The following is a 27,974-nucleotide window of genomic DNA, read 5'->3' on the forward strand; positions in this document are numbered from 1 at the left end:
ATAATAATAATAATAATAATAATAATAATAATAATAATAATAATAATAATAATAATAATAATAATAATAATAATAATAAAGGCCATTTCTTCGGAAAAATAGAATAATGAGACATATTAAAACACAAATTTGCATTCTCAATTGCTAGCTCTTCTCTTTCAGTATTAATTTCATTTTGATGTAAAAAATGAATTTCATTTCCATTAAAATATTCATTTGCAGATAATAAGAAAAGAAAAGCTAATATAATTGAAAATGAAATGCTCGCATCCTCCCCCATGCGGTCTGGAGTTATAAGGCCGCAAATATTTTTCACTCCGTGCATGTTTAGTCCAAGAAAAAAGAGTAGAAAAATCACTCCATGCAATAGAGACAATTCACGGTAGTAAAACCATGGATCATTCGTGGAGCCCCCACGTAAGTCCTACTACTTCTTTTGTTCGCATTTATAAGGCACACATATTTTAACCATTTCTTTGACAAAATATTAATTAGTTATATGTTGCAAAACATATAATTGGTTTCACATTCTAGAATTTTACAATTCAAGTTAGTTAACGAGGTCTAAGATGGTCAAGAAAAGTCCAACTCGGTCCAAGCAAATTGCCATGGTCAACAATTCAAAGAAGAAGCCAATTAGTCAACGAAAGTCCAAGCAAATTGCGAGTGGGTACACATGGTGGTGGATGGATGAGCACATAAGACTAAGTGAGAGTGACTAGAGAGATGATTGTAAACCATTCATAGTACGTTTGAGCGAGAAAGACTGGAGACAATTTTTTACTCATGGTAATGTGCAATCGATTGATCCACAATACCTATGACATCACCCCATCGCCCGACACAACTATCATCCCTGACGAGCACAACCGGTGGCAAAGCTCACTCTCCCTTTTGCTTTGTATTTTGAATCCAATGTCTACTTCCAACAAATTTATGGAATCCTAGTTATGAAATGAATGTGTACTCATGTTGCAAAATTTCACTAATTAAACTAGCAAGAAAGAATTCTAACTACTATTAACAATCAATGGATATATAACAAACAATTAATAATGTAAGAGTACAAAGCTATCAACTTGTAACTAGTGTCTTAACAAAGCAATTGCTGAGTAAGTAACTAAGATAGTATTTGGGAGATGACTACACAAACACAACCAATTTACCAAAGGTGTGCAATTTCTTCTGTAGAATGGAATGAGCAAGTGCAGCACGGCAAACATTTAGAATGGACTGCTATTTGAGTTTAATAAGCAACAAACTAAAGCATATTATTAGGAGTCCTCTATGGAAATCCTATGACTGTACCTGATGATTTATATTGAGTGCTCCAAGAGGACTGACAAGAATCGCAGGAGCAAATGCATAAGCAGCAAAATTAGATATTTCGCCAACAATCGATGTTCATAGGAGACCATGAGAGCAAACATTGGTCCTACTCCCTCCGTTCCAAAATATTGAAATGCGCTTGAATGGTTGTGAAACTACACTGAAACAAAGTGTATTGGGATTGTTTACTGAAGCACTCAAACAAACTGTGAATTGTATTTGGAATTTGAGATTGCACTCAAACCTAGTAAATTTGAGAATGAAATGTAAAATTTCACTAAAATGACTCTCAAAGCTTTCTAAACTTAGTGTTTCAAATTTCACTGAAATGGATCTTAAAGTTGTACTGTAGTATTCGAAATTGCAGTGAAATCATGTTTACCAAAAAATGCACTAAACTCATGTTTGCAAAAATTAAAATAGCACGCAAGTCACGTTTAAAGGATTGAAATTGCATTGAAATAATGTTTACATAACTTGAAATTGCACAAAAGTTGTTTTTACTCTACTTCGGAGCCTGAATAACTTCCTTCGGCGGCGGCATAAAGTTGTTCGACAGAGAGTTTAGGGTTTAGGTTCAGTATATAGATTTGGTGGCCAAAGCAGATACCAGGAGGTGCCCACGTGGTGGGCCCACATGGTCAATGGTATGCGTAAGGGGGCCTCTCCAAGCTTCCTCAGCTAGCTACTTTCGCCGGCCTTCATCTTCTAGAGTTGGGATTGGCTTTGTTACATTTCTTTTAGTAAAAGCACCGACAGAAAAACATATAAATGTGAAATCTTGACTTAATAGGAACGATATACTACTCATATCAACAATGTGCACCTTCTTTTTCGAGAGCCCATACAAAAGGAACCTCAAAGTTAAGCGCGCTTGGCTTGGAGCACTATGAGGATGGGTGACCGACCAGGAAGTTGATCTATGGTGAGCATGAGTAAGAAAAAAATGTGCATGAAAGACTAGTATTGGTCTGTAGGGCCGGTCTAGATCCTAAGTGGTAGCTAGGCACTACAGCCAGGAACAGGTGGGTTAACAGGTGGTTTGGCCCGGGTGTTACAATTGGTATTAGAGTCGAACCTCGCGGTTACATGGGCGTGTGCTGGCCAGGCGCACGCGCGGGAAAGTGGCGGATGGCACGTGTGGCCTCTCATGGCACAAGATATGACACCTGTGCCGCACTGGACGCACAGATGTGCGTCAAGAGGGAGCGTTCCTTCTCGGTCGGTGAGGACGTCGGTTCCTTTGAGAGTGACGTATATGACATCCTGGTTTAATAGAAATGATAGACTACTCATGTCAACAAGGTGCATCTTCTTTTTGGGAGCTCATACGAAAGGAACTGGCCAAGTGCGCAGGAAAGACTATTTTTGGTCTATGGGGTTGTTCTAGATCCTTGGTGGTAGCCAGACACAATGGCCAGGAACCGATGTATGAACCAGTGGGTTTGGCTAGGGCATTACCATAAATCTCCCCTCTAGCAATTTAGTAGGTTAGTAAAAAAATCATGAAATATTGGATAAAGTATCAAGAAATATGCATATAAACTTCTTAAGTTATTGATGATTTAAGGTGTATAAACTTTGGCCAAGTTGCCGCAACAAAGGGTATCACAGACTCATTATGACATCATCAGTGCTATGCCTATGAGGTAGGCATCGACACAGTCGGAGAGGACAAAGAGTTGTTATCTTATTTGTTGATGTCCTCACGGGCGGGCAAGAGGATCCAACATCGCATCCCCCTAAGCCCCGATGACCCCCGCCAGAAGTGGACATCAGTTGTTCCCCGCTTTCCAAGGTACATGCCACCTATATTACACAAGATCATTTGTTGTGTTTTGATTCGTACTCCCTCTGTCTCGGTTTATAAAGCATACATTCACACATACATTATAACAATAACCTTCACCGATTAATTTGATCAAAAAAATGTTAGTTATATGCCAAAATTATAACACTGGAAACTTCTTTTGAATGTGAATTCGGTTATATGCTTTGTGTGGCATATAACTAGCATTTTGTTAACTTCATGATCAAAAAGTTCTTAAATATGTGCTCGCCTTAAAATAAAAAATTCAAAGGGAGGGAGTAAGATTGACATGGGGTCTCCCAGCGTGATGCATGCTCTGAGTGGGAGAATGATGTCCCACGATTCCACGAACTGAAATTTTCTTCTTATTTTCTTTGCTTGGACTAAACATGCATGCATAATGCATATACCGTTGATACCATTGACAGAGTCAGGCACAAACTTAGCTAATTTAGTTAGTTATTAGTAACCACATCTTACAACTGCCTACCTAGTACGTCGTCGACTATGACTTTGTATGAGTGGGTTGTTACCATAACACTAGCTTGATCACAAGGTTAATAGTAAGCGCGAGATGTTACTGCCACTAGCAAGTGACCAGCCAGTCCAAAAGCTTCATAATTCTAGTCCCTCTCGCTTAGTCTTCACGCGCCCATCTATCCAACCATCAACACGTGTGCGCACTACCTAAGCCATGGCTAGCAAGTTGGTGTTTGTCATCCAAGTCGCGGGGCTTGTCGCATCCTGCGTTTGCTTTTGCATGTTTTCGCCAGAATTTCCGTATTAGCTGTATCCAAGGATCCGAATGTGATGATATGATGCCTTCTCTTCCACTTAACGAGACGTGTGCTGAAACAAAATTAATGCAGACGACCGACGCCATTAGAGGTAAATAATCTCTATCTCTACCTAATAATAAATCAAACTGGATTTCCACCGTCCGTCACGCACTTTTGCAGAAAACCCCCTGCATTTTTTATGAATTAACCCGCAGTACACACTTAAGTCATAACCGAACCGTCATTTTACATTTTTACGGAAATCCCCCTGACGTATTAGATAATTCATCCGCCAATCATATATAAGTCAAACAAATGTTTTTTCTAAATTATTCATATCTTTTAAACCATAACTCCGATTTAAACATGTTATATATGAAAATTGATTAGAAAAATGTGTAGAATCTGAATATGATGTTATTTTGTCTGTTAAATATTTTTTAAATATTATTTTGGAAGATATTTAAGTCAAACAAATATTTTTCTTAATTATCCATATCTATTAAACCGTAACTCCAATTTTAACATGTTATATATAAAATTTGAATAGAAAAATATGTAGACTTTGAATATGATGTTATTTTTACCTATTAAATGTTTTAAAATATTATTTGGAAAGCAAACTTGTAACCTATAGGGCACGTCCGTTTTTCCTTCGTACCACGACGATCTGGATTGCAAATAAACAACCACTAAAATTATAAAGAGACAAAAGAAAACATTGATAACCACACATGAGCACCTCTGAAAAAACTGGCAGGGGAAAAACAACATTCAAACACACTTTGATTTGTGTGAACACTGAGGCCACTGAGGGTGAGAAGGAGGATAAGCGGCAACATAAAAATGATGCCTCGCTAAAATAAAGTGCATGAACATATTATGGTTATTGGGTTAAGAGTGTGTGTTATTTTTTTTTCCCGTTGCAACGCATGGGCTCTTTTGCTAGTTAAATTTGAAGGACGTTGCACTTGCTCGAGAACGTTTCTTTTTGCCCAAGTACTCTCTCCGGTCTTTTTTACTCCGTATATAAGATTTGTTTGAAATCAAACTTCATAAAGTTTGACCATATTTATATTAAAAAATATCAATATCTACAATATTAAAGTAATACAATATGAAGATTGAATTGACGATTTTCATTTTATGATATTGATTTCGTATTGTGAATGTTGGTATTTCCTTCTATATAGTTGGTCAAACTTTACAAAATTGACTTAAAAAAAATCTTATATGTGGAGTAAAAAGAACCGGAGAGAGCACTATATAGATAGAGATGATGTGAGTCTGAGATAGGCGTGAGGTAATTAAGGACAACCCTCATGTTGAATTGGGGGAGTCGCTCGCATCAATGTATGAGGGTGCGTGGGAGTATGTGTAGGGGCCTGTACTCCTTTCGAGAATGTAGTGCATCCATATTGTTTTTATGTCTCATGATGTATCTAATCATATGCATTTGATATTAAATGTAGACAATTTTCATAATTATTTTCTCTATAAAAATGTCAATCAATGTTTGTAAAATTTGCCTTTTTAAATTACATTATGAAACAGAGGTGGTATAGACCAACAAAAAACGCACAACATCTTAAAACAGCTTACAATGTACACGTAGGGAAGTGGTTCACACCGGCCCATCTCATCTTCAGGCGCTCGCGTCACAGACGTACTTACGCGCACTTGTGAGTAAACAAAACATGCTACGCGTGGAATCGATTCAGGAAGATCGTCTCACTGGATAGAGTTAGGTGCGCATCGCTTTCCTTTACCTTTGCACGTAGCCGTGCAACCATGAGACCAGCTTCGGTCGATCTCATTAAACCCATTAAGCGTCGCGTGAAGGACGGCCAACCAGTTATGCCACGTGTCGCAAGCTGGTTGGTGGTGGTGAAAAAACTTTTGAATTACTATTTTTAGATGGAGGTGAGGAATTTTTTTAATGCTTTTTTTTCTTTTTAGACGATGATGATGATCCCATACATTGTTTTAAGTGGAGGGCCATACAAAGTGGCGCTCGCTGGTAGGCTGCGTTGGTGACTTTTTTTTCTTTTCTTTTTTACTTCTTTTTCTAGATGAATGTGACGATTTTTTTAAATGCTTTTTTAGATGGAGGCGAGGACTCAATGTATTTTTTAAATGAAAACGTACGCACAACGTATTCTCAAGCGGCGTCACAGGGTGACGCCCCAGCCACTAGTCCATACTAAAACTACCCACCTGATCATGCACTTGGGCACACCAAGGTTGATATGATCTTACCTACTGTAAGACAATAAGTTTTGGGGAACCAGCACAACCCTCTAGGGGTGGCTTATCTCATTATATATAATGGTTGTGTTACAATATGTACCATATACGTACATAGGTACAGAAGGTATACATAGTCTAACACCCTCCCTCAATCTTAGCCACTTTCTAAAGAACTGAGAAGGGTAAGATTGCGCCTACAAGCCTCAAACTGTGGCAGCGGTAAAGGCTTAGTGAAGATGTCTGCAAGTTGATCCTTAGATGAGATAAACTTGATCTGGAGTTGCTTCTGTGATACACGTTCCCGTACAAAGTGATAGTCAACTTCAATGTGTTTCATTCGGGCATGAAATACTGGATTTGCAGAAAGGTATGTAGCACCGATGTTATCACACCAAAGAATAGGAGGCTGTGGTTGAGACAAACCCAACTCCTGAAGCAAAGACTGCACCCAAATAATCTCTGCAGTAGCATTAGCCACAGCCTTGTACTCAGCTTCAGTACTGCTACGTGACACAGTAGCCTGTTTCCGAGCACTCCAGGCGATCAAATTAGAGCCAAAGAATACTGCATAACCCCCCGTGGATCGCCTGTCATCTGGGCTACCAGCCCAATCTGCATCAGAGAAGGCTGAAAGGACCCGAGAGGAAGTCGGCCGAATATGCATACCAAATGTCAGGGTGAACTGAACATAACGAAGAATGCGTTTAACAGCAGCCCAATGAGTATCTCTGGGAGCCTGAAGATACTGACAAACCCTGTTAACAGCATAAGAGATATCTGGTCTCGTGATCGTCAAGTACTGAAGTCCACCAACAATGCTCCTGTACTCTGTGGCATCCGCAGGAGACAAAAGCTCACCATCAACAGCTGTTATCTTGTCGGTAGACGACATGGGTGTGGTGGTCGGTTTGCACTTCAGCATGCCAGCTCTCTGTAACAACTCCAAGGAGTACTTCTTCTGCGTAAGGACAAGACCAGTAGCACGAGAAGTGACCTCAACTCCAAGAAAGTAGTGAAGCTTCCCAAGATCTTTGTCCGCAAAATCAACACCAAGAGAGCAGACAAGAGCATCAGCAGCATACTGAGAAGAGCTGACAAGGATAATATCATCGACATATACCAAAAGATACATAGTGACTTCTGGCTTCTGTAGAAGAAATAACGAAGTGTCAACAGTAGACGGCACAAACCCATGAGCACGAAGGGCAGAGGCAAGGCGGGCATGCCAGGCACGAGGAGCTTGCTTCAAACCATATAGTGCTTTGGAAAGACGACAGATATAGTCAGGACAACCAGGATCAGAGAAACCAGGCGGCTGTTTCATATAAACCTCTTCCTCCAAAAATCCATGTAGAAAAGCATTCTGCACATCAAGTTGATGAAGTGACCAACCACGAGAAACAACAATGGAGAGAAGAAGCCGGATAGTGGTAGGCTTGACGACAGGACTGAAGGTGTCCTCATAGTCAAGACCATGACGCTGCCGAAAACCGCGAGCAACAAGTCGCGCTTTGTAACGCTCAATAGATCCATCCGAATGCTTCTTCACTTTGAATACCCATTTTGAGTCAATAACATTTACCCGTGGTGGTGGAGGAACGAGAGTTCATGTCTTGTTACGAAGAAGAGCATGAAACTCCTGCTCCATAGCCTCTCGCCAATGTGGAATGCACAGGGCAGCCTGATATGAGCGAGGCTCAGAAGATGGATCCGCAACAGCAGCAGCCAAACAAGCAGCCAACCAAGCAACCGTACCATCCTTACGTTCCTTAGGTTTGAAAATGCCACTGCGACTGCGTGTATGTGGTCGGGACACAGGAACCACCGAGGTCGACGGAGCAGCCTGCAACGGGCTGGAGGACGGCGACGTTGACGAGTCAGCCGGTGACGAGGAGCCAGTCACAGTAGCCTCGGACTCGGTTGGCGAAGAAGGCCGACCCACCGGCGAAACCGGCAGAGCAGACGAAGCAGCTGGCGACTCCGGCATCACAGACCGGGCCGATGGCGAGCTCGGCATAGTGGGCCGTGGCGCGGCCGGTGTCGCGGGCCGATCCGCTGATGAAGGCGACGTGAGGACCCGAGCCGCGGGCGAAGACGGCGTGACGGGCCGAGCCGCAGGCGAAGACGGCGTGACGGGCCGAGCCGCGGACGACTCGGCGGCCGCTGGCGAAACGGACCGAGCAGTGGAGATGCTCGGCGCGACGGGCTCGTTGGGTGACCATGCATGGGCACGCGAATCGATGCCATGCAACATAGGGCGATCGACGTGCCCACCAGAAGACGACGATGATGATGGTGAATCCTCCAACAGCTCCAAACGAGCTCCACGTCCGGTTCCTGCACCATGGTTAGGTAACAGCAAAGGAGAGTATGCAACATCATCAAATTGGTCAGAAGCAACAGAGGATGAATGCAGGGATGGTGGTTCGACAGTGGACACAGGAAGGTTGGCAAAGGGAAAAACATGCTCATCAAACACGACGTCCCGAGATATATAGACACGATTAGTGGGAACATGAAGACATTTGTAACCTTTATGAAGAGAGCTATAACCAAGAAAAACACACTTCTTATAACGAAACTCAAGCTTGCGCTTGTTATATGGACGAAGATGCGGCCAGCAAGCACACCCAAATACCTTGAGAAAGGTATAATCAGGTTGTTCATTAAGGAGAACCTCAATGGGAGTCTTCATGTTTAAAACACGAGTAGGAGTACGGTTGATGAGAAAGCATGCAGTGGCGAAAACATCACTCCAAAACCGAAACGGAACAGATGCATGGGCCAAAAGAGTAAGACCAGCTTCAACAATATGACGATGCTTACGTTCGACTGAACCATTCTGCTGATGTGTATGTGGACATGCTAAACGATGAGCTATCCCAAGCGACTGAAAGAAAGAGTTGAGGTTGCGATACTCGCCCCCCCAGTCTGACTGGACATGAACAATTTTGTGCTTGAGAAGACGTTCAACATGTTTTTGAAACTGAACAAAAATATCAAACACATCAGATTTGCGTTTAATAAGGTAAAGCCAGGTAAAGCGACTATAAGCATCAACGAAACTGATATAGTAATTATGACCACTGACAGAAGTCTGAGCAGGACCCCATACATCTGAAAACACAAGTTCTAAAGGATGTTTCACCTCACGACTGGACTCCGAAAAAGGAAGTTGATGACTCTTCCCCTGCTGACAAGCATCACACACTGCTACATCTTTATGACTAGACAAACTAGGAAGCTCATGACGACACAAAATATGACGGACAATAGGTGTGGCCGGGTGACCAAGACGAGCATGCCACTGTGACGGAGAGACCCGAACTCCACTGAAAACACGAGCGACACCAGGATGCTCCAGACGGTAGAGGCCCTGGCACAACCGCCCACTAAGAAGAATGTCCCTCGTGCCCCGATCCTTAATAAAAAGATCAAAAGGGTGAAATTCACAAAGCACATTATTATCACGTGTGAGTTTAGGAACTGAAAGAAGATTACGGGTCACAGATGGAACTCGAAGAACATTGCGAAGCTGAAGACTCCTATTGGCATGTCTAGTGAGAAGAGATGCTTGACCAATATGAGAGATGTGCATACCTGCTCCATTGGCGGTGTGGATCTTGTCGGAGCCATGATAGGGTTCACGAGTGTGAAGCTTCCCCATCTCGCTGGTTAGATGCTCTGTCACCCCAGAGTCCATGTACCAGTGTGGATCGATGGAGTAGGACTGAGTGTGTCCCTGTTGCTTCTGCGGCGCGGGACGATCAGCCATGGCGACCTAACGGGCATTGTTGCGTGTATCTTTTCCGTCATTGCCAAGACCAAGGAAGCTTCGCTGGAAGCGCTTATGACACTTGGAGGCCCAGTGCCCATCGCGGCCACAAAGCTGACACACACGTGGACCGCCAGCCCCCGGTAAGGTCGCAGTAGGTGGGGGGGCCGAGGCGGGCGACGGTGGCAGCCCCAAGGGAGACCGGGGTGATGAAGAAGAGCGGCCACCCTTGGTGGCGGCGTTGGCCGAGAGGGAGCCAGTGCCCCTGGTGCGGCGAGTCTCGACCCGTTGCTCAGTGAGAAGGAGCCGAGAGAAAACCTCGTGTGCCAGCATGGATGTCGAGTTGCCCCGCTCGTTGATGATCTCGACTAAGGCATCATACTCCTCATCAAGACCATTGACAATAAACGAGTTGAACTCGGAGTCGGTGAGGGGCTGTCCAATGGAGGCCAATGTGTCGGCGAGGCCCTTGACCTTGTTGTAGAACTCAGTGGCAGTGGAGTCAAGCTTCTGACACTCTCCAAGCTGACGACGGAGTGCAGAGACACGAGCCTGGGACTGCGCTGCAAAGGTGCGCTCAAGGATGGTCCAGGCCTCATGAGACGTCTTCGCGAAGACAACAAGGCCGGCAACTTCCGGCGAGAGCGACCCCTGGATGGAGGAGAGGTTCGCCTGGTCCTGCCCCGTCCAGACGCGATGGGCCGGATTGTAGACCGGACCGTGCACGCTGTCTACCAGCGCGGGTGGGCAGGGAAGCGATCCGTCGATGTAGCCTAGCAGGTAGTGACTCCCCAAGAGCGGGAGAACCTGCGCACGCCAGAAGATGTAGTTGTCGGCGGAGAGCTTGATGGTGATGAGATGACCGAAGTGAAACGGCGGCGGCGAAGACAATCCCATCGAGGAGGCTGCCTGGGGTGCAAACACCATGGAGGCAGCCGGAGGCACCGAAGCCGATGCGGGAGGAGGCGGGACCGCAGCCAGGGCGGGCGCCGCAAAGCTCGCGGCCGGTGCGGACGCCGCAAGGCCCGCGGCCGGGGCGGACGCCGCAAGGCCCGCGGCCGGGGCGGACGCCGCCAACCCCGCCAGCGGGGCAGTGTGATCCGCTTGCGGCAGGAGCGGCGGGACGACGCCTGCGGAGTCCGCAGCGGACGGCGGCGCCGCGGTGTGGACCACGAGGTCACGCCCAAGCGAGGGCGCCGGCGGCGTGGAGAAGACGGAGCCGATGCTCCTTGTCCCGATCGGAGCCGGAACAGAGACGGCATCGAGCGGGAGGTTGAGCAGAGCCGCAAGAGAGGCCGGGAGGAAGCCCGCAGCAGTGGAACCGGTGGTGGCGGCGCTCGACATGGCGGCGGCGCGATCGGTGGCGCGGCTGCGGAGGTGAAGGCGGCGGCGGCTGCGGCGGCGGTGCGGGTATTAGGGTTTAGAAGCGGAAGCGATCGTAACCTAGCGTGATACCATGTAAGACAATAAGTTTTGGGGAACCAGCACAACCCTCTAGGGGTGGCTTATCTCATTATATATAATGGTTGTGTTACAATATGTACCATATACGTACATAGGTACAGAAGCTATACATAGTCTAACACCTACCAAGATATTACACTGCTGTCTAACCAACCATACATTAGAGACGCTTAATCTTGTGCTTTGTGTAATTGTGTCCGTGATGCATCAAACACATCATGATATCATCACTCTTGTACTCAGACTACAACACAAAAACGAATTATACACCGTAAAGGTAGCTCCACTAATTCCGTATATATTCCCCGAAAAACTCGAAGGCGACAAACACGAAAGATTACGCGGTTGAACATCTACGCGCAACTTCAATGTTAAGCTAGCTCATCCACAACTAGATAATGAAACATGTGGTAGACTGATATACGTTGTATTGACGAGGAGACTGTTTTCGGAAGGCCGACAATTCAAGAAGGAATGTTCGTACGTACGGACACCATTCACTTGGCATGCCAGGAGGACAGGTTGCCCGCTTATTACAAATCTCTGCGCCGTTTGAGAACCGAGTAGCCACACGCATGCCCACTTGGCGGGGGTTGGTGCTCGGCGTCAACGTTACCAACCCAATTTTTGACTAATCAGCCAACCTATTGTTCCTTCGAGGGTATTCGGCTTGGCCGGCTGGCCAGGAAAAATCGCTATATATACATGCACATACTAACCTACGCTAACCAACACAACACAATACAAACACACACTATCATTAGTTAGCTTGCGTGTTCCAGCAATGGGAGTGATGGTGGAGATCACGCAGAGCACGGTGCTTCAGCCTTCTCAGGAGGCAGCCCGCGGCGGCGGGAAGAAGGTCCCTCTCACCGTCTTCGACCGCGCCTCCACCGACGGGTACATCCCAGCCGTCTTCGCATGGAACGCGCCGGCGCCCACCAACGACGCGCTCAAGGCCGGCCTCGTCGCCGCCGTCGCCAGGTTCCCGCACCTCGCCGGGAGGTTTGCTGCCGACGACCACGGCCGGAAGTGCTTCCACCTCAACGACGCCGGGGTGCTTGTTCTTGAGGCCACCGTAGATGAGGACCTTGCGGACGCGCTTGCGCACGACGTGTCCGCGCACATCAACGACCTCTACCCGAAGGCCGAAAAGGTGATGAGTGTTAGAGTTTATGTAATCTCAACCTCCTTCCCTTCTAGTATCCTTTTCAAACTCTTGTACTCTATCTTGTAACCCAAGGCATTGTGCCGCACACGTCAATATATGCCTGCGGCTCCCCATCGATGGGAGTAGGAACGCTTCATCATCTTACATGGTCATCAGAGCCCCTCTTCCATACATCTAACCACAAACCAGAAAACAAAACCCTAGATCATATCCGCGATCGCCGTCATGACTTCCTCAGCCGGCGTCGCCCTGAACCTAGGTTTGCCTCCGTCAGAGAAACTTGCGAGAGGGAACTTCATCCTCTGGAAGACGCAGGTTCTCCCAGCCCTGCGAGGTGCGCAGGTCACCGGGCTGCTCGATAACTCCGACGCCGCTCCGCCCAAGATGGTGGAGGTCACAAAAGCGGACAAAACTACGGCCCAAGAGCCGAACCCTCTGTATGGACCTTGGATCGCCAAAGATCAACAGGTTCTGTCATATCTGCTCAACTCCATGTCTCCTGAGATTCTTGCACAGGTCGTCGGGAGGGACTCCACCTTCGAGCTTTGGACAACAATCAACAACCTCTTCGCCTCACAATCGCAGTCTCGGATTACCAATCTGAGGATTGCGATCACCAACACCAAGAAAGGCACCATGTCAAGTTCAGCATACATGGCGAAGATGAAGAGTCTCGGGGATGAACTAGCTGCTGCTGGTCGTCCCGTCTCTGATCCGGAGATGGTGGACTACATACTTGCAGGTCTGGATCGCGACTACGACTCCGTGGTGGCGGCAATCAGCGCTGTCAAGAACAGCATCACCACCGATGATCTTTTTGCCCAGATCTCTGCCTTTGATCAAAGGATGGAGATGTTGGGCGACTCTTCCTCAGGCGGGTTTCATACATCCGCCAATGCAGTCTACAGAGGCCGTGGCTCATCTCGCGGCAGACCCTATCGCGGGCGAGGAGGAAGGGGGCGCGGCCGCAGTGGTGACCGCGGTGACCGCCAGCCCTCTCCCTCTAATGGCAGCGGCGGCTTCAGAGGACGTCCTCGGCAGCAGCAACAGCAGCAGGTGCGTGAGCGGCATGACTTCCCAGAGTGTCAGATATGCCTCAAGCACCATCCAGGAGGTGCACGTGTATGCTGGTTTCTCTATGAAGAGAATGATCAAGAAGAAAAGGAGGCGCATGCAGTCTCCTATGGTGTGGACACAAATTGGTATGCTGACAGTGCAGCAACTAATCACATCACGGGTGAACTCGACAAGTTGACGATGCGGGAGAAGTACAATGGAGGTGATCAAATCCGCACGGCAAGCGGTTCTGGTATGAATATTACGCATATTGGTAGTTCAATCGTTAAAAACCCCATGAAAAACTTGCACTTAAAAGATGTCTTGCATGTTCCAGAAACTTCCAAAAATCTTGTTTCCGTCCATCATTTCACTCTTGATAACAATGTTCTCATAGAATTTTATCCTTATTTTTTCTTGGTCAAGGACTTGGCAACAAGGAGAATCATCCTTAGAGGCCGGTGCGTCGGAGGTCTCTACCCACTCATATCGTCATCATCTTCGTGGTCATATAAACAAGCAAATATTGTCACCAATCCTTCGTCTTCAAGGTGGCACAGTCGTTTGGGTCACCCGTCTTCAGTCATAGTTAAATATATTCTTAGCAAAAATAAACTCTCTTATGAGCCTAGTGTTGAGTCAGTTTGTGATCCGTGTCAACAAGCAAAAAGTCATCAATTGCCTTACCCTATTTCTGTTAGTGCATCTACCTCTCCATTACAACTCATATTTTCAGACGTATGGGGACCGGCCCCTACGTCAGTTGGAAGATTTTCCTACTATGTAAGCTTCATTGATGATTATAGTAAATTTACTTGGATTTACTTATTGAAAAAAAGATCTGATGTATTCCAAGTCTTTATCAATTTTCAAAATCTTGTTGAACGCAAACTAAACTCCAAAATTATTGCTATGCAAACTGACTGGGGTGGTGAGTATGAAAAATTGAATTCTTTCTTCCAAAAACTTGGAATCTCTCACCATGTTTCTTGTCCTCATGCTCATCAACAGAATGGCTCTGCTGAGAGGAAACATCGTCACATAGTGGATATGGGATTAGCACTGCTAGCAAATGCATCCATGCCACTTAAGTTTTGGGATGAAGCCTTCTTAACGGCCACATACCTTATCAACTTGCTTCCAAGCAAAGTTATCAAACTTGAAACACCCATTACACGTCTCCTTGGTGTTACACCCGACTACACGTCTCTTCGTGTTTTTGGATGTGCATGTTGGCCCAATCTCAGACCCTACAACACACGTAAACTCGCTTTCCGCTCTAAGAGATGTGTCTTTTTAGGCTATAGTCCTATGCATAAAGGCGTCAAATGTCTTGACGTTCCCACTGGTAGGGTCTACATATCTAGAGATGTCGTGTTTGATGAGTCTGTGTTTCCCTTCACATCACTTCATCCCAATGCCGGTCCGCTCCTCCGAAAAGAAATTCTTCTCCTTCCTACACATCTTCGGTCATTTGATCATGGGGGCGATGATTGTACTAACCAATGTGATGATATTCCTGCTAGCACTGCCTCTTCTCTTATGCATGTGCAGGTTCCTGCTGAAAACGGCGCTCAAAATGATCAAAACCTTGAAAATTTAGCTGAAAATGAGCCTATATTTCATGCTGAAGAAGGAGACGAACCTGGCACGGATGACGAGGACGATCCGGCGGCGCCTGATACGCCTGCACGCGTGCAGTCCTTGGATCACGCGACAGAATCCCCCTTGGATCGCGCTCCCACCAGCAGCAGCTTCGGCGCACGGGCTGGCCACTCCCGCGTCAGCACGTCAGCAACCGGTGGGGACAGCAGCGGGTCCGGATTCCCCTCGCCCCGCGTGCGCATGCAGCCGCAGGTTGGCAGCGGATCCGCTGTGCCGCGCCGCGCAGTTACTCCCCGTGTGCCTGCGGAAGCTGCGACCGCACCGATGGCCACAGGATCTCTTGTGCATGCTGCGACGGATTCTTCTGCGTCAGCGCCAGATTCTCCTGGATCCGCTGTAACAAGTGCGCCTGCAGTCCGATCTGTGGCTTCTCCAAGAGTTATGACCAGATTGCAAAAAGGTATACGAAATCCTAAAGTAAGAACAGATGGGACTATATGATATGGTATGTTGTGTATTTCAGGAGAGCCAACAACTGTGAGCAGTGCACTTGATGATCCTAAGTGGAAGAAGGCAATGAATGAGGAATATTCTGCGCTTATGAGAAACAAGACCTGGCATCTTGTACCAAGTCAGAAAGGCACGAATATAATTGATTGCAAATGGGTATACAGGATTAAAAAGAAGGCAGATGGCTCCATTGACGGGTATAAGGCACGTTTGGTTGCAAAGGGCTTCAAGCAACGTTATGGCATTGATTATGAGGACACCTTTAGTCCTGTTGTGAAAGCTGCAACCATCAGACTTGTGCTAGCCATTGTTGTGTCCATAGGATGGAGCCTAAGACAGCTAGATGTACAGAACGCGTTTTTGCATGGTGTTCTGAAAGAGGAAGTGTTCATGAGACAGCCACCTGGGTATGCAAGTAAGAAGTTTCCACATTTTGTTTGCAAGCTTGATAAAGCACTCTATGGCTTGAAACAAGCACCCATAGCATGGTACTCCAGATTGAGCTTACAATTAAAATCTCTTGGTTTCATTGCTTCAAAGGCTGATACATCCTTGTTTATTTATAACAAGGCAGGAGTAGTTATTTTCTTGCTTATATATGTTGATGACATCATAGTTGCAAGTTCTTCACAGAATGCCACTAATGCTCTTCTGCATGATCTGAGTTCAGAGTTTGCTTTGAAGGACCTAGGTGATTTGCACTTCTTCCTAGGTATTGAAGTCAAGAAAACTCAAGATGGCATTATGTTAAAGCAAGAGAAATATATCACTGAACTTTTGTCTCGTATGGGTATGAAAAATTGTAAGCCAGTACCTACACCTTTATCTTCTTCAGAAAAACTCTCAGCATATGATGGAGAGCCACTTCAAGAGGAAGAAAGTACAAGGTATAGGAGTGACGTGGGAGCATTGCAATATTTAACTCTCACACGTCCAGATATCTCATTCGCTGTCAACAAAGTTTGCCAATATCTGCATGCACCTACTTCTGCACACTGGTCAGCTGTCAAGAGAATTGTCAGATATGTGAAGCATACTATGAGAATAGGACTTCATTTCAAACGTTCTAATTCTACTCTTGTGAGTGCATTCTCTGATGCTGACTGGGCAGGTTGTAGTGATGACAGAAGATCAACTGGAGGCTTTGCAATATTCTTTGGGTCAAATCTCATTTCTTGGAGTGCTAGAAAACAAGCTACTGTATCACGTTCAAGCACAGAGGCTGAATATAAATCCTTGGCTAATGCAACTGCCGAGGTCATTTGGGTTGAGTCACTCCTTGAGGAATTGGGAATCAAGAATAATCGGATTTCTTGTTTATGGTGTGATAATTTGGGTGCAACATATTTGTCTGTAAATCCAGTGTTTCATGCAAGAACAAAGCATATAGAAATTGATTTTCACTTTGTTCGAGAAAGGGTTGCAGCAAAGAAACTTGAGATACGGTTTATTCCGTCCAAGGATCAAGTGGCGGATGGTTTCACCAAGGCACTACCAACACGATCATTTGATGAGTTTAAGAGCAATCTTAATTTAGGATAGTTGAGACTAAGGGAGGGTGTTAGAGTTTATGTAATCTCAACCTCCTTCCCTTCTAGTATCCTTTTCAAACTCTTGTACTCTATCTTGTAACCCAAGGCATTGTGCCGCACACGTCAATATATGCCTGCGGCTCCCCATCGATGGGAGTAGGAACGCTTCATCATCTTACAATGAGATGCAGAGTATTTTTACACGTCCGAATAAGATTTTTCTACACTTTTTTTTGGCGAAGGATAAGATTTCTACACTTAACATAAAGCATATCAGTACTCTAGGGTTGAAAACATGCTGATGATTTTTGACACTGTTCGGTTGCAGGAACGTGCGAATGAACCCATCTTCCAGGCGCAGCTGACAAGGTACGCGTGCGGCGGTCTGGTGATCGGCACCGCCTGCCATCACCAGGTCGCTGACGGTCAGTCCATGAGCGTCTTCTACACCGCGTGGGCCAGCGCCGTCCGCACCGACTTGGCAGTCCTCACGTCGCCGTTCGTCGATCGCTCGGCCACCGTTCTCCCCCGAAGCCCACCTGCGCCGGCCTATGATCACCGGAATATCGAGTTCAAGGGTGAGCGCAGCCTGAGCCACTCCTATGGTGTCCTCCCCATGGACAGGATCAAGAACCTGGCCGTGCACTTCCCCGATGAGTTCATCGCTGACCTCAAGGCCCGTGTGGGCACGCGCTGCAGCACGTTCCAGTGCCTCCTTGCCCACGCGTGGAAGAAGATCACGGCGGCGCGGGATCTGGCGCCGGATGATTTCACGCAGGTGAGGGTCGCCGTCAACTGCCGCGGCCGCGCAAAGCCTCCCGTGCCCATGGACTTCTTCGGGAACATGGTGCTCTGGGCGTTCCCGAGGATGCAGGTTCGGGACCTCCTGTCCAGCAGCTACCCAACGGTGGTCGCCGCCATCCGGGACGCCGTCGCGCTCGTCGACGACGAGTACGTCCAGTCGTTCATCGACTTCGGGGAGGCGGAGCGCGGCGTTATTGAAGACGGCGGCGAGGAGCTAGCGTCGACGGCAGCGACGCCAGGGAGAATGTTTTGCCCTGACCTGGAGGTTGACAGCTGGCTCGGGTTCCGCTTCCACGACCTCGACTTTGGGTGCGGGCCGCCCTGCGCGTTCCTACCGCCAGACCTGCCCATCGAAGGAATAATGATCTTCGTGCCGTCCTGCGACCCCAAGGGCGGTGTCGACCTCTTCATGGCGCTCGATGACCAACACGTCCAGGCCTTCAAGCAGATATGCTACTCCATGGACTAACCATGCAATACACGTATAGATTGTTTTTTCGAGTAATACACGTATAGATACGTAGACGAGTAACACTACAAAAATGTATAGTACGTCTCCTTTTCCAAAACAAATATAGTACTCATAACAAAAATGCTAGACGTACAGATTGGGTTTACAGGAAGTTACGCATCAACCCTTCTCCCCTCACTAATCTCTCCCCCTAATTTTCAGGGTGGGGCCCGCCTCATCTAATCACCAATTAAAACAACCCACCTCAGCCTTGCCTGTAAAAGTCGTGTAAAACATCCGTAGTTGTAGCAAAGCTCTACTCATAATCTCGTAGCGAAAATCCTAGACACACGGACAATTACGGGCGGATTACAGGAATGTTCACACTAATTAACCTCCCCCCCCCCCCACCCATTTTCATGGGTGTGGACCCGTTTCCCTCTTAATCTTCAATTAAACCATGCCAGATAATAAGAGTCTGTTGATTCAGTAGTCATTAGCCCGTGTGTGTAGCATTGCTGTAATTGAACTTCTACAACCACGGAATATGGACGCACACCACCGCCACCACACACAGACATAAATGAAACACTGCAAGACGATTAAAGTTCTATGATAGACGAAGTCACCTCGCAATCGGCGGTAATAACAACACCAATAATCCTATACGCACGGAGCAATACGGGAATCTCATACCTAATTAATCTCCACCCTCCTTGATTTTCATGGGATGGGCCCTGCCTCACTCCTAAGTCCTAACCTTCAATCAAACCGAGTTAAATGTATATAACCCCTAAACTTTCAGATTTAGGCCACATCACCCTCTGAAATAAAAAAATGGCTTACTTAGTCCCCTCAACTTTCAAAAACCAGACAAATCACCCCCTAGGCCTATGTAAGTGGTTTTCAGAGTGGTTTGCCCTATGTGGGACGTTGCATGCCAGCCATCTCAGCCAAAAACGTCCACGTACATGTTGATCAAGGTCTCCATGTTCGATGCCAACGCTCGCATTGTGCTGACAGATAAGATGGAGTACGTGCGCCCGGAGCCGCTGGTCCTCGTCATCCCAGCGCACGTGCGCAGCAGCAATCCATACCATTGCATTCCAGACGGCGTTCGTGCTAACAGCACAGCTCACTGCAGCAGCCGCCGCCAGCTCCTGACGATGTCTTCGTCTCTCAGTCCGGCGCGGCGTTCTCTCAGAGCATCTCCAGTCATTCGGCCTCCCGGGGCGCCGAAAAAGACCGGCCTGGGGGCGAGCCGGCGCTAGATCGGCCCCTGGGTTCGTTCCTCCCCAGCCACGCGTCCAGGCGTCGCCCCCAAGACGCTCCATATTCGAAATCCATTATTCCTGCTTAAAGAAACAACAAACCGGCGATCATCGCAATAGTTCGCTGACTCGGTTCACAGTTCGGCGATCAAAATAAAAGGACATGCAGTAGTTTGACGCACAAAAAAGGAAGGGTGTGGAAGCAGTACATCAAGCGTCGAGTTCAACCTCCGGCGGCGTAGTCGTCGGTGTACGCGGGCTGGGAGGAATCGACGCGGCTTCCGGGCTGTTCGGCGCGTCTTCTGTGCTGCTGGGCGCGGCGGAGGCATCGTCGGTGGGGCTGGGCGTCGCGGAGGCCGAGACATCGTCATCAGCCGCCGGGCTGGGCGGCGGCGTCGGCGACGCCGGTATCTGGTTCAGGATGAGGCCGCGCTCGGCCAAGAACCACGCCTTGAGCTTCTCGTCGCCGCTCTGGAGCATGTCAGCGCCGTCCATCAAGAAGGCGAGGTCGTTGTTCCTCTTCTTGGCGTCTTGAGCTTTGAGTTTCGCGGCGGCGTTGGCGCGGAGCAAGTCGAGTTTGACGGCGCTGTTCGCAATCAAAACAGCCCACCTCGCCTCTGTTTTCTCTTCTCGCTCAGCGGCCCTGGTCTTGGCGTCGGCGATGCAGTGCTTGATGGACTCTTGCACGCGCGCGGCAGCCAACTCGGCGTATTTCGCCTTCTTGGCACCTTTGTTGCCGTCCGGGCGCCCATCGGCCACGCCCGCTGTCGGCGCGTCCGGCTTGTACGTCTGTTTGGCCTTGGCGAGGGTGCGTCGGACGGCCGCCCATTTCTCGCACTTGTCGATCCACTTGAAGACGTGGAGGTACTTGAAGTCTGCGTCGCAGTTGTCATCGCGGAACATGGCGAACATGCGCAGCAGCTGCGCCGAGAAAGAACGTCAGTCAGCACCAGAGCACGCGCCAGGGCACGCCCAGGGCGCGCACAAGGCGAAAGAGCGCGCGCGCGGCGAAAGGCAGCAACATGGACGCCGTGCGATACCTGATCCTCGACGCTGGTGCTGCTCTCCGGGCGAGCCGCGACCTCCTCGACGATCCCATGCCATTTGTTGCACGCCGTTTGAATGAGCGACCAATGGTTCGCCATCGCCTTCGACCCCCGCTTCATGTGCATGCCTTTGAAGTAGGGGTCGATGAGCTTCTGCTCGTCGAACTCGGCCTTGATGCGGTCCCAATACGTCTCGATGCTCTGATTCGTGCCGGTGACCGGGTCGAGGCAGACGACCTTCCATGCTTCGGCGAGGTAATCTTCTTCCTTGGACGCCCATTTGATGCGTGGCTCGCCGGACTTGGCCTTCTTCTTCTTCTTCTTCTTCTTCTTCTTCTTGATTTTCCTCCACCGCGCCGGCTCCTCCTCCTCTTCCTCCTCCTCCTCCGACTCTTCCTCGCCATAGTCGATCTCGTCGTCCACATCGGTGAGGTCCTGCGTAGCGAACCCGGGGGAAGCGGCGGCCGCAGCCGAGCCGGCTGCGATGATGTCCTTGATAACCCACAAGTATAGGGGATCGCAACAGTTTTCGACGGTAGAGTATTCAACCCAAATTTATTGATTTGACACAAGGGGAGCCAAAGAATATTCTCAAGTATTAGCAGTTGAGTTGTCAATTCAACCACACCTGGATAACTTAGTATCTGCAGCAAAGTATTTAGTAGCAAAGTAGTATGATAGTAATGATAACAGTGGCAAAAGTAACGATAGCAGTTTTGTAGTAGTTGTAACAGTAGCAACAGTAAAGTAAATAAGCAAAGCACAATATGTGAAAAGCTCGTAGGCATTGGATCAGTGATGGATAATTATGTCAGATGCGATTCCTCATGTAGTAGTTATAACATAGGGTGACATAGAACTAGCTCCAATTCATCAATGTAATGTAGGCATGTATTCTGAATATAGTCATATGTGCTTATGGAAAAGAACTTGCATTGCATATTTTGTCCTACCCTCCCGTGGCAGCGGGGTCCTAATGGAAACTAAGGGATATTAAGGCCTCCTTTTAATAGAGTATCAGACCAAAGCATTAGCACTTAGTGAATACATGAACTCCTCAAACTACGTTCATCACCGAGAAGTATCTCGATTATTGTCACTTCGGGGTTGTCGGATCATAACACATAATAGGTGACTATAGACTTGCAAGATAGGATCAAGAACTCACATATATTCATGAAAACATAATAGGTTCAGATCTGAAATCATGACACTCGGGCCCTAGTGACAAGCATTAAGCATAGCAAAGTCATAGCAACATCAATCTCAGATCATAGTGGATACTAGGGATCAAACCCTAATAAAACTAACTTGATTACGTGGTAAATCTCATCCAACCCATCACCGTCCAGCAAGTCTACGATGGAATTACTCACGCACGGCGGTGAGCATCATGAAATTGGTGATGGAGGATGGTTGATGATGATGACGACGACGAATCCCCCTCTCCGGAGCCTCGAACGGACTCCAAATCAGCCCTCCCGAGAGATATTAGGTCTTGGCGGCGGCTCTGTATCGTAATGAAACTTTCTCTCTGATTTTTTTTCTCCACGAAAGAGAATATATGGAGTTGGAGTTGAGGTCGGTAGACATCTAGGGGGCCCACGAGGCAGGGGGGCGCGCCCCCCACCCTCGTGGACAGGGTGTGGGCCCCCTGGACTTGATTCTTTTGCCAATATTTTTTATATTTTCCAAAAATAATCTCCGTATATTTTCAGGTCATTCCGAGAACTTTTGTATCTGCACAAAAATAACCCCATGGTAGTTCTGCTGAAAACTGCATTAGTCCGGGTTAGTGTCATTAAAATCATGCAAGTTAGAGTCCAAAACAAGGGCAAAAGTGTTTGGAAAAGTAGATACGGCGGAGACGTATCAGTCCTCCATGTCGGCCTCCGTCGTGTCGGCGTCGCCGAGATGCGATGAGGAAGAGGCTTGTGAGTAGAGGCCGCGGCAGAGAGGTGGCATCGGTGAGGCTGCGTAGTCCAGCGGCGAGTAAGTGTCCGGCGGGTACTGCACGCCGGCGAACGCGGGCGAGGGCGTGCGCTGGATGGGGTGCCCATGGGGGAACGTGATGTTGGGGTTGAAGCCGCCATGGGCGTTCCCCGTGGCATAGCTCGGCGACGGCGTGCTCCATGGGTGCGGCGACGACGAGAACCCGGCCGGAGAGCTGACGCTTTGCTGGCTCCAGGCCGCGTACGGGTGCCCGGGTGGACTCATCATCACCGCGCGCGCCGCCTCCGCTTGTTCGGCCGCTTGCTCCGCAGCCGCCGCCGCTGAAGAATGCGCCGCTTTCTCCCTAGCCTCCCGATGCTCCACATCCGCCTTCCACTCAGCGTTGATCATGCCGGGGGGCTTGGACAGCGGAGCCCTAGGCTTCCTTTGCCTCGGGGGGGGGGGTGCGGGATATGCCGCGGCGCGCAGCATCACGTACTTCTTCGGTAGCAAGGCGGGCAGAAGGGCAGGGTGGAGGCGGGGTTTGGCGGAAGAGAGGGGAGGATTGATGTCTACTACTCAACCCTCTTCTTGCAGACGTTGTTGGGCCTCCAAGTGCAGAGCTTTGTAGGACAGTAGCAAATTTCCGTGGATGACCTAAGGTTTATCAATCCGTAGGAGGCGTAGGATGAAGATGGTCTCTCTCAAGCAACCCTGCAACCAAATAACAAAGAGTCTCTTGTGTCTCCAACACACCCAATACAATGGTAAATTGTATAGGTGCACTAGTTCAGCGAAGAGATGGTGATACAAGTGCAATATGGATGGTAGATATAGGTTTTTGTAATCTGAAAATATAAAAACAGCAAGGTAACAAGTGGTAAAAGTGATCATAAACGGTATTGCAATGGTAGGAAACAAGGCCTAAGGTTTATACTTTCACTAGTGCAAGTTCTCTCAACAATAATAACATAATTGGATCATATAACTATCCCTCAACATGCAACAAAGAGTCACTCCAAAGCCACTAATAGCGGAGAACAAATGAAGAGATTATGGTAGGGTACGAAACCACCTCAAAGTTATCCTTTTTGCTCGATCTATTCAAGAGTCCGTAGTAAAATAACACGAAGCTGTCCTTTCCGTTCGATCTATCATAGAGTTCATACTAGAATAACACCTTAAGAAACAAATCAACCAAAACCCGAATGTCACCTAGATACTCCATTGTCACCTCAAGTATCCATGGGCATGATTATACGATATGCATCACACAATCTCAGATTCATCTATTCAACCAACACAAAGTACTTCAAAGAGTGCCCCAAAGTTTCTACCGGAGAGTCAAGACGAAAACGTGTGCCAACCCCTATGCATAGGTTCATGGGCGGAACCCGCAAGTTGATCACCAAAACATACATCAAGTGGATCACGTGATATCCCATTGTCACCACAGATAAACACGGCAAGACATACATCAAGTGTTCTCAAATCCTTAAAGACTCAATCCGATAAGATAACTTCAAAGGGAAAACTCAATCCATTACAAGAGAGTAGAGGGGGAGAAAACATCATAAGGTCCAACTATAATAGCAAAGCTCGCGATACATCAAGATCATGCCATAGAGAGAACACGAGAGAGAGAGAGAGAGAGAGAGAGAGAGAGAGAGATCAAACACATAGCTACTTGTACATACCCTCAGCCCCGAGGGTGAACTACTCCCTCCTCGTCATGGAGAGCGCTGGGATGATGAAGATGGCCACCGGTGAGGGACCCCCCCTCCGGCAGGGTGCCGGAACGGGCTCCCGAGAGGTTTTTGGTGGCTACAGAGGCTTGCAGCGGCGGAACTCCCGATCTATCTTGTTGTTCGATGGTATTAGGGTATATGGGAATATATAGGCGAAAGAAGTTGATCGGGGGAGCCTCGAGGGGCCCACAAGAGTGGAGGGCGCGCCCGGGGGGGTGGGCGTCCCTCCTATCTTGTGGACTCCTCGAAGCTTCCCTGGCTTGCACTCCAAGTTCCCTGGATTGCTTCTGTTCCAAAAATAAGTTTCCCGAAGGTTTCATTCCGTTTGGACTCTGTTTGATATTCCTTTTCTTCGAAACACTGAAATAGGCAAGAAAACAACAATATGGGTTGGGCCTCCGGTTAATAGGTTAGTCCCAAAAGTAATATAAAAGTGTATAATAAAGCCCGTAATCATTCAAAACAGATAATAAAATAGCATGAATGCTTCATAAATTATAGATACGTTGGAGACGTATCAACATCCCCAAGCTTAATTCCTGCTTGTCCTCGAGTAGGTAAATGATAAAAGAAAGAATTTATGAAGTGTGAATGCTAGCAGGTGCACAAGTTTGATCAATGATAATTTCAATCACCTTTTCTAGCATGACTATATGTCATAACAGTAGTTCATCTCATAAAACTTCTCACGAACAAGTAACAAGCAATTCACATGTTAAAGCATGGACCATAACCTTTCTTGAAAACTAGCAAACTTCATTCTCAGTCATCAAACAATTGCAATTCATCTTATTTTTAGGAAGGGTCTATGTCAGAGCTTTGATTTAGCAAACTTCACATACTCAACTATCATGTAGTCTTCTACAATTGCTAACACTCACGCAATACTTATGGTTATGGAGTTTTAACCGAACACTGAGAAAGATAGGGGCTTATAGTGTTGCCTCCCAACGTATTCACCTTTGGCTGATTTCAACAATAATAGTTCATGCTAACTTACATCCAATTGGATATATATATATCAGGATCTTTCCAACACGAGGTGCTTGCCAAAGGATAAAATGAAAAAGGGAGAGGTAAAGATCACCTTGACTCTTGCATAAAGTAAAAGACATAAGGTAAAAGATAGGCCCTTCGCAGAGGGAAGCAGAGGTTTTCATGTGCTTTTAGGGTTGGATGCACAAAATCTTAATGCAAAAGAACGTCACTTTATATTGCCACTTGTGATATGAACCTTTATTATGCAGTCTGTCGCTTTTATTACTTCCATATCACACAATCGTATAAAGCTTATTTTCTCCGCACTAATAAGTCATACATATTTGAGAGCAATTTTTATTGCTTGCAACATGACAACTTACTTGAAGAATCTTACTCAATCCATAGGTAGGTATGGTGGACTCTCATGGCAAAAACTGGGTTTAAGGATATTTGGAAGCACAAGTAGTATCTCCACTTGGTACAAGGAATTTTGGCTAGCATGAGGGGGAAAGGTAAGCTCAACATGTTTCAATGATCCATGACAATATACTTTAACTGAGATGTGAGAAAACATAACCCATTACGTTGTCTTCCTTGTCCAACATCAACTCTTTAGCATGTCATACTTAATGAGTGCTCACAATTATAAAAGATGTCTAAGTATATTTATATGTGAAATCTCTCTTCCTTCAATATTCTTTCATGAATTGTTCAAGTGACCAACACAATGCTTGCTAACCTTCAATAAATTTACAACCTCTACTTCTTAGATGTGAAGTCATTACTACCCATGGGATAAGCATATGAAACATATATAATTTCAGATTTATGGCATTCAACTCATTCAACCATTTACTCATAGGATACAAATCAAGCACACGAGTAAATGAAAAACTACTCCAAAAAGATATAAGTGAAGATCAATGAGTAGCTAAATAATTGTGTAACTATGTGAAGACTCTCTCTCATTTAAGAATTTCAGATCTTGGTATTTTATTCAAAGAGCAAGCAAAGCAAAATAAAATGACATTTCAAGGATAGCACAACTCATGTGAAGAAGCAAAAACTTAGGTTCAACCGATACTAATGGATAGTTGTTGAAGAAGAAAGGTGGGATGCCTACCGGGGCATCCCCAATCTTAGATGCTTGAGACTTCTTGAAATATTATCTTGGGGAATGTTGCAGAAAATAAAAAAATTCTATGCTTTCACCAAGATCAATCTATGAGTTCATCTAGCATCGAGAGAAAAGAGTGCATCGACATACCTTTGTAGATCGCGAGCGGAAGCGTTCAAGAGAACGGGGTTGAGGGAGTCGTACTCGTCATGATCCAAATCACCGATGATCCTAGTGCTGAATGGACAGCACCTCCGCGTTCAACACACGTACGGTTGAGGAAGACGTCTCCTCCTTATTGACCCAGCAAGGGAGAAAGAGAGGTTGACGGAGATCCAGCAGCATGACGGTGTGGTGGTGGATGCAGCAACGATCTCGGCAGGGCTTCGCCGAGCTTCTACGAGAGGGAGAGGTGTAGCAATGGAGAGAGGGAGGCGCCAAGAGCATGGGTGCAGCTGCCCTCCCTCCCCCCTCTTTATATAGGCCCCCTAAGGGGGGCGCCGGCCCTAGGAGATGGGATCTCCAAGGGGGGCGGCGGCCAGGGGGGAAACTTGCCCCCAAAGCCAGGTGGAGGCGCCCCCACCCCTAGGGTTTCTAGCCCTAGGCGCAAGGGGGCCCAAGGGGGGCGCACCAGCCCACCTGGGGCTGGTTCCCCTCCCACTTCAGCCCATGGGGCCCTCCGGGATAGGTGGCCCTACCCGGTGGACCCCCGGGACCCTTCCGGTGGTCCCGGTACAATACCGGTGACCCCCGAAACTTTCCCGATGGCCGAAACCTGACTTCCTATATATAATTCTTCACCTCCGGATCATTTCGGAACTCCTCGTGACGTCCGGGATCTCATCCGGGACTCCGAACAACTTTCGGGTTACTGCATACTAATATCTCTTCAACCCTAGCGTCATCGAACCTTAAGTGTGTAGACCCTACAGGTTCGGGAGACATGCAGACATGACCGAGACGCCTCTCTAGTCAATAACCAACAGCGGGATCTGGATACTCATGTTGGCTCCCACATACTCCTTGATGATCTCATCGGATGAACCACGATGTCGAGGATTCAATCAACCCCGTATAAAATTCCCTTTGTCAATCGGTACGTTACTTGCCCGAGACTCGATCGTCGGTATCCCAATACCTCGTTTAATCTCGTTACCGGCAAGTCACTTTACTCGTACCATAATGCATGATCCCGTGACCAGACACTTGGTCACATTGAGCTCATTATGATGATGCATTACCGAGTGGGCCCAGAGATACCTCTCCGTCAAACGGAGTGACAAATCCCAGTCTCGATTCGTGCCAACCCAACAGATACTTTCGGAGATACCCGTAGTGTGTTG

The 27,974-nt window shown here is 47.4% G+C and overlaps 1 protein-coding gene across 1 annotated transcript; it reads left to right on the forward strand.

Annotated features, from left to right (window-relative positions):
• Positions 1 to 12,156: 12,156 nt before the first annotated feature.
• Positions 12,157 to 18,692, forward strand: LOC119302993 (tryptamine hydroxycinnamoyltransferase 2-like). The gene is made up of 2 exons (XM_037580073.1): positions 12,157 to 12,563; positions 17,610 to 18,692. The coding sequence occupies exons 1-2, from the start codon at positions 12,192 to 12,194 to the stop codon at positions 18,552 to 18,554; spliced, it is 1,317 nt and encodes a 438-aa protein (XP_037435970.1). The 5' UTR covers positions 12,157 to 12,191; the 3' UTR covers positions 18,555 to 18,692.
• Positions 18,693 to 27,974: the final 9,282 nt, after the last annotated feature.

Source organism: Triticum dicoccoides, chromosome 1B (assembly GCF_002162155.2).
Source record: "Triticum dicoccoides isolate Atlit2015 ecotype Zavitan chromosome 1B, WEW_v2.0, whole genome shotgun sequence".
Lineage (NCBI taxonomy): Eukaryota > Viridiplantae > Streptophyta > Magnoliopsida > Poales > Poaceae > Triticum > Triticum dicoccoides.

Bases quoted from the DNA above. Each gene is read 5' to 3' on its own strand.
- LOC119302993 (XM_037580073.1), top strand. From the start codon at position 12,192: ATGGGAGTGATGGTGGAGATCACGCAGAGCACGGTGCTTCAGCCTTCT. The intron at 12,564-17,609 runs GTGATGAGTGTT...GTTCGGTTGCAG, and splicing joins TCTACCCGAAGGCCGAAAAG to GAACGTGCGAATGAACCCAT.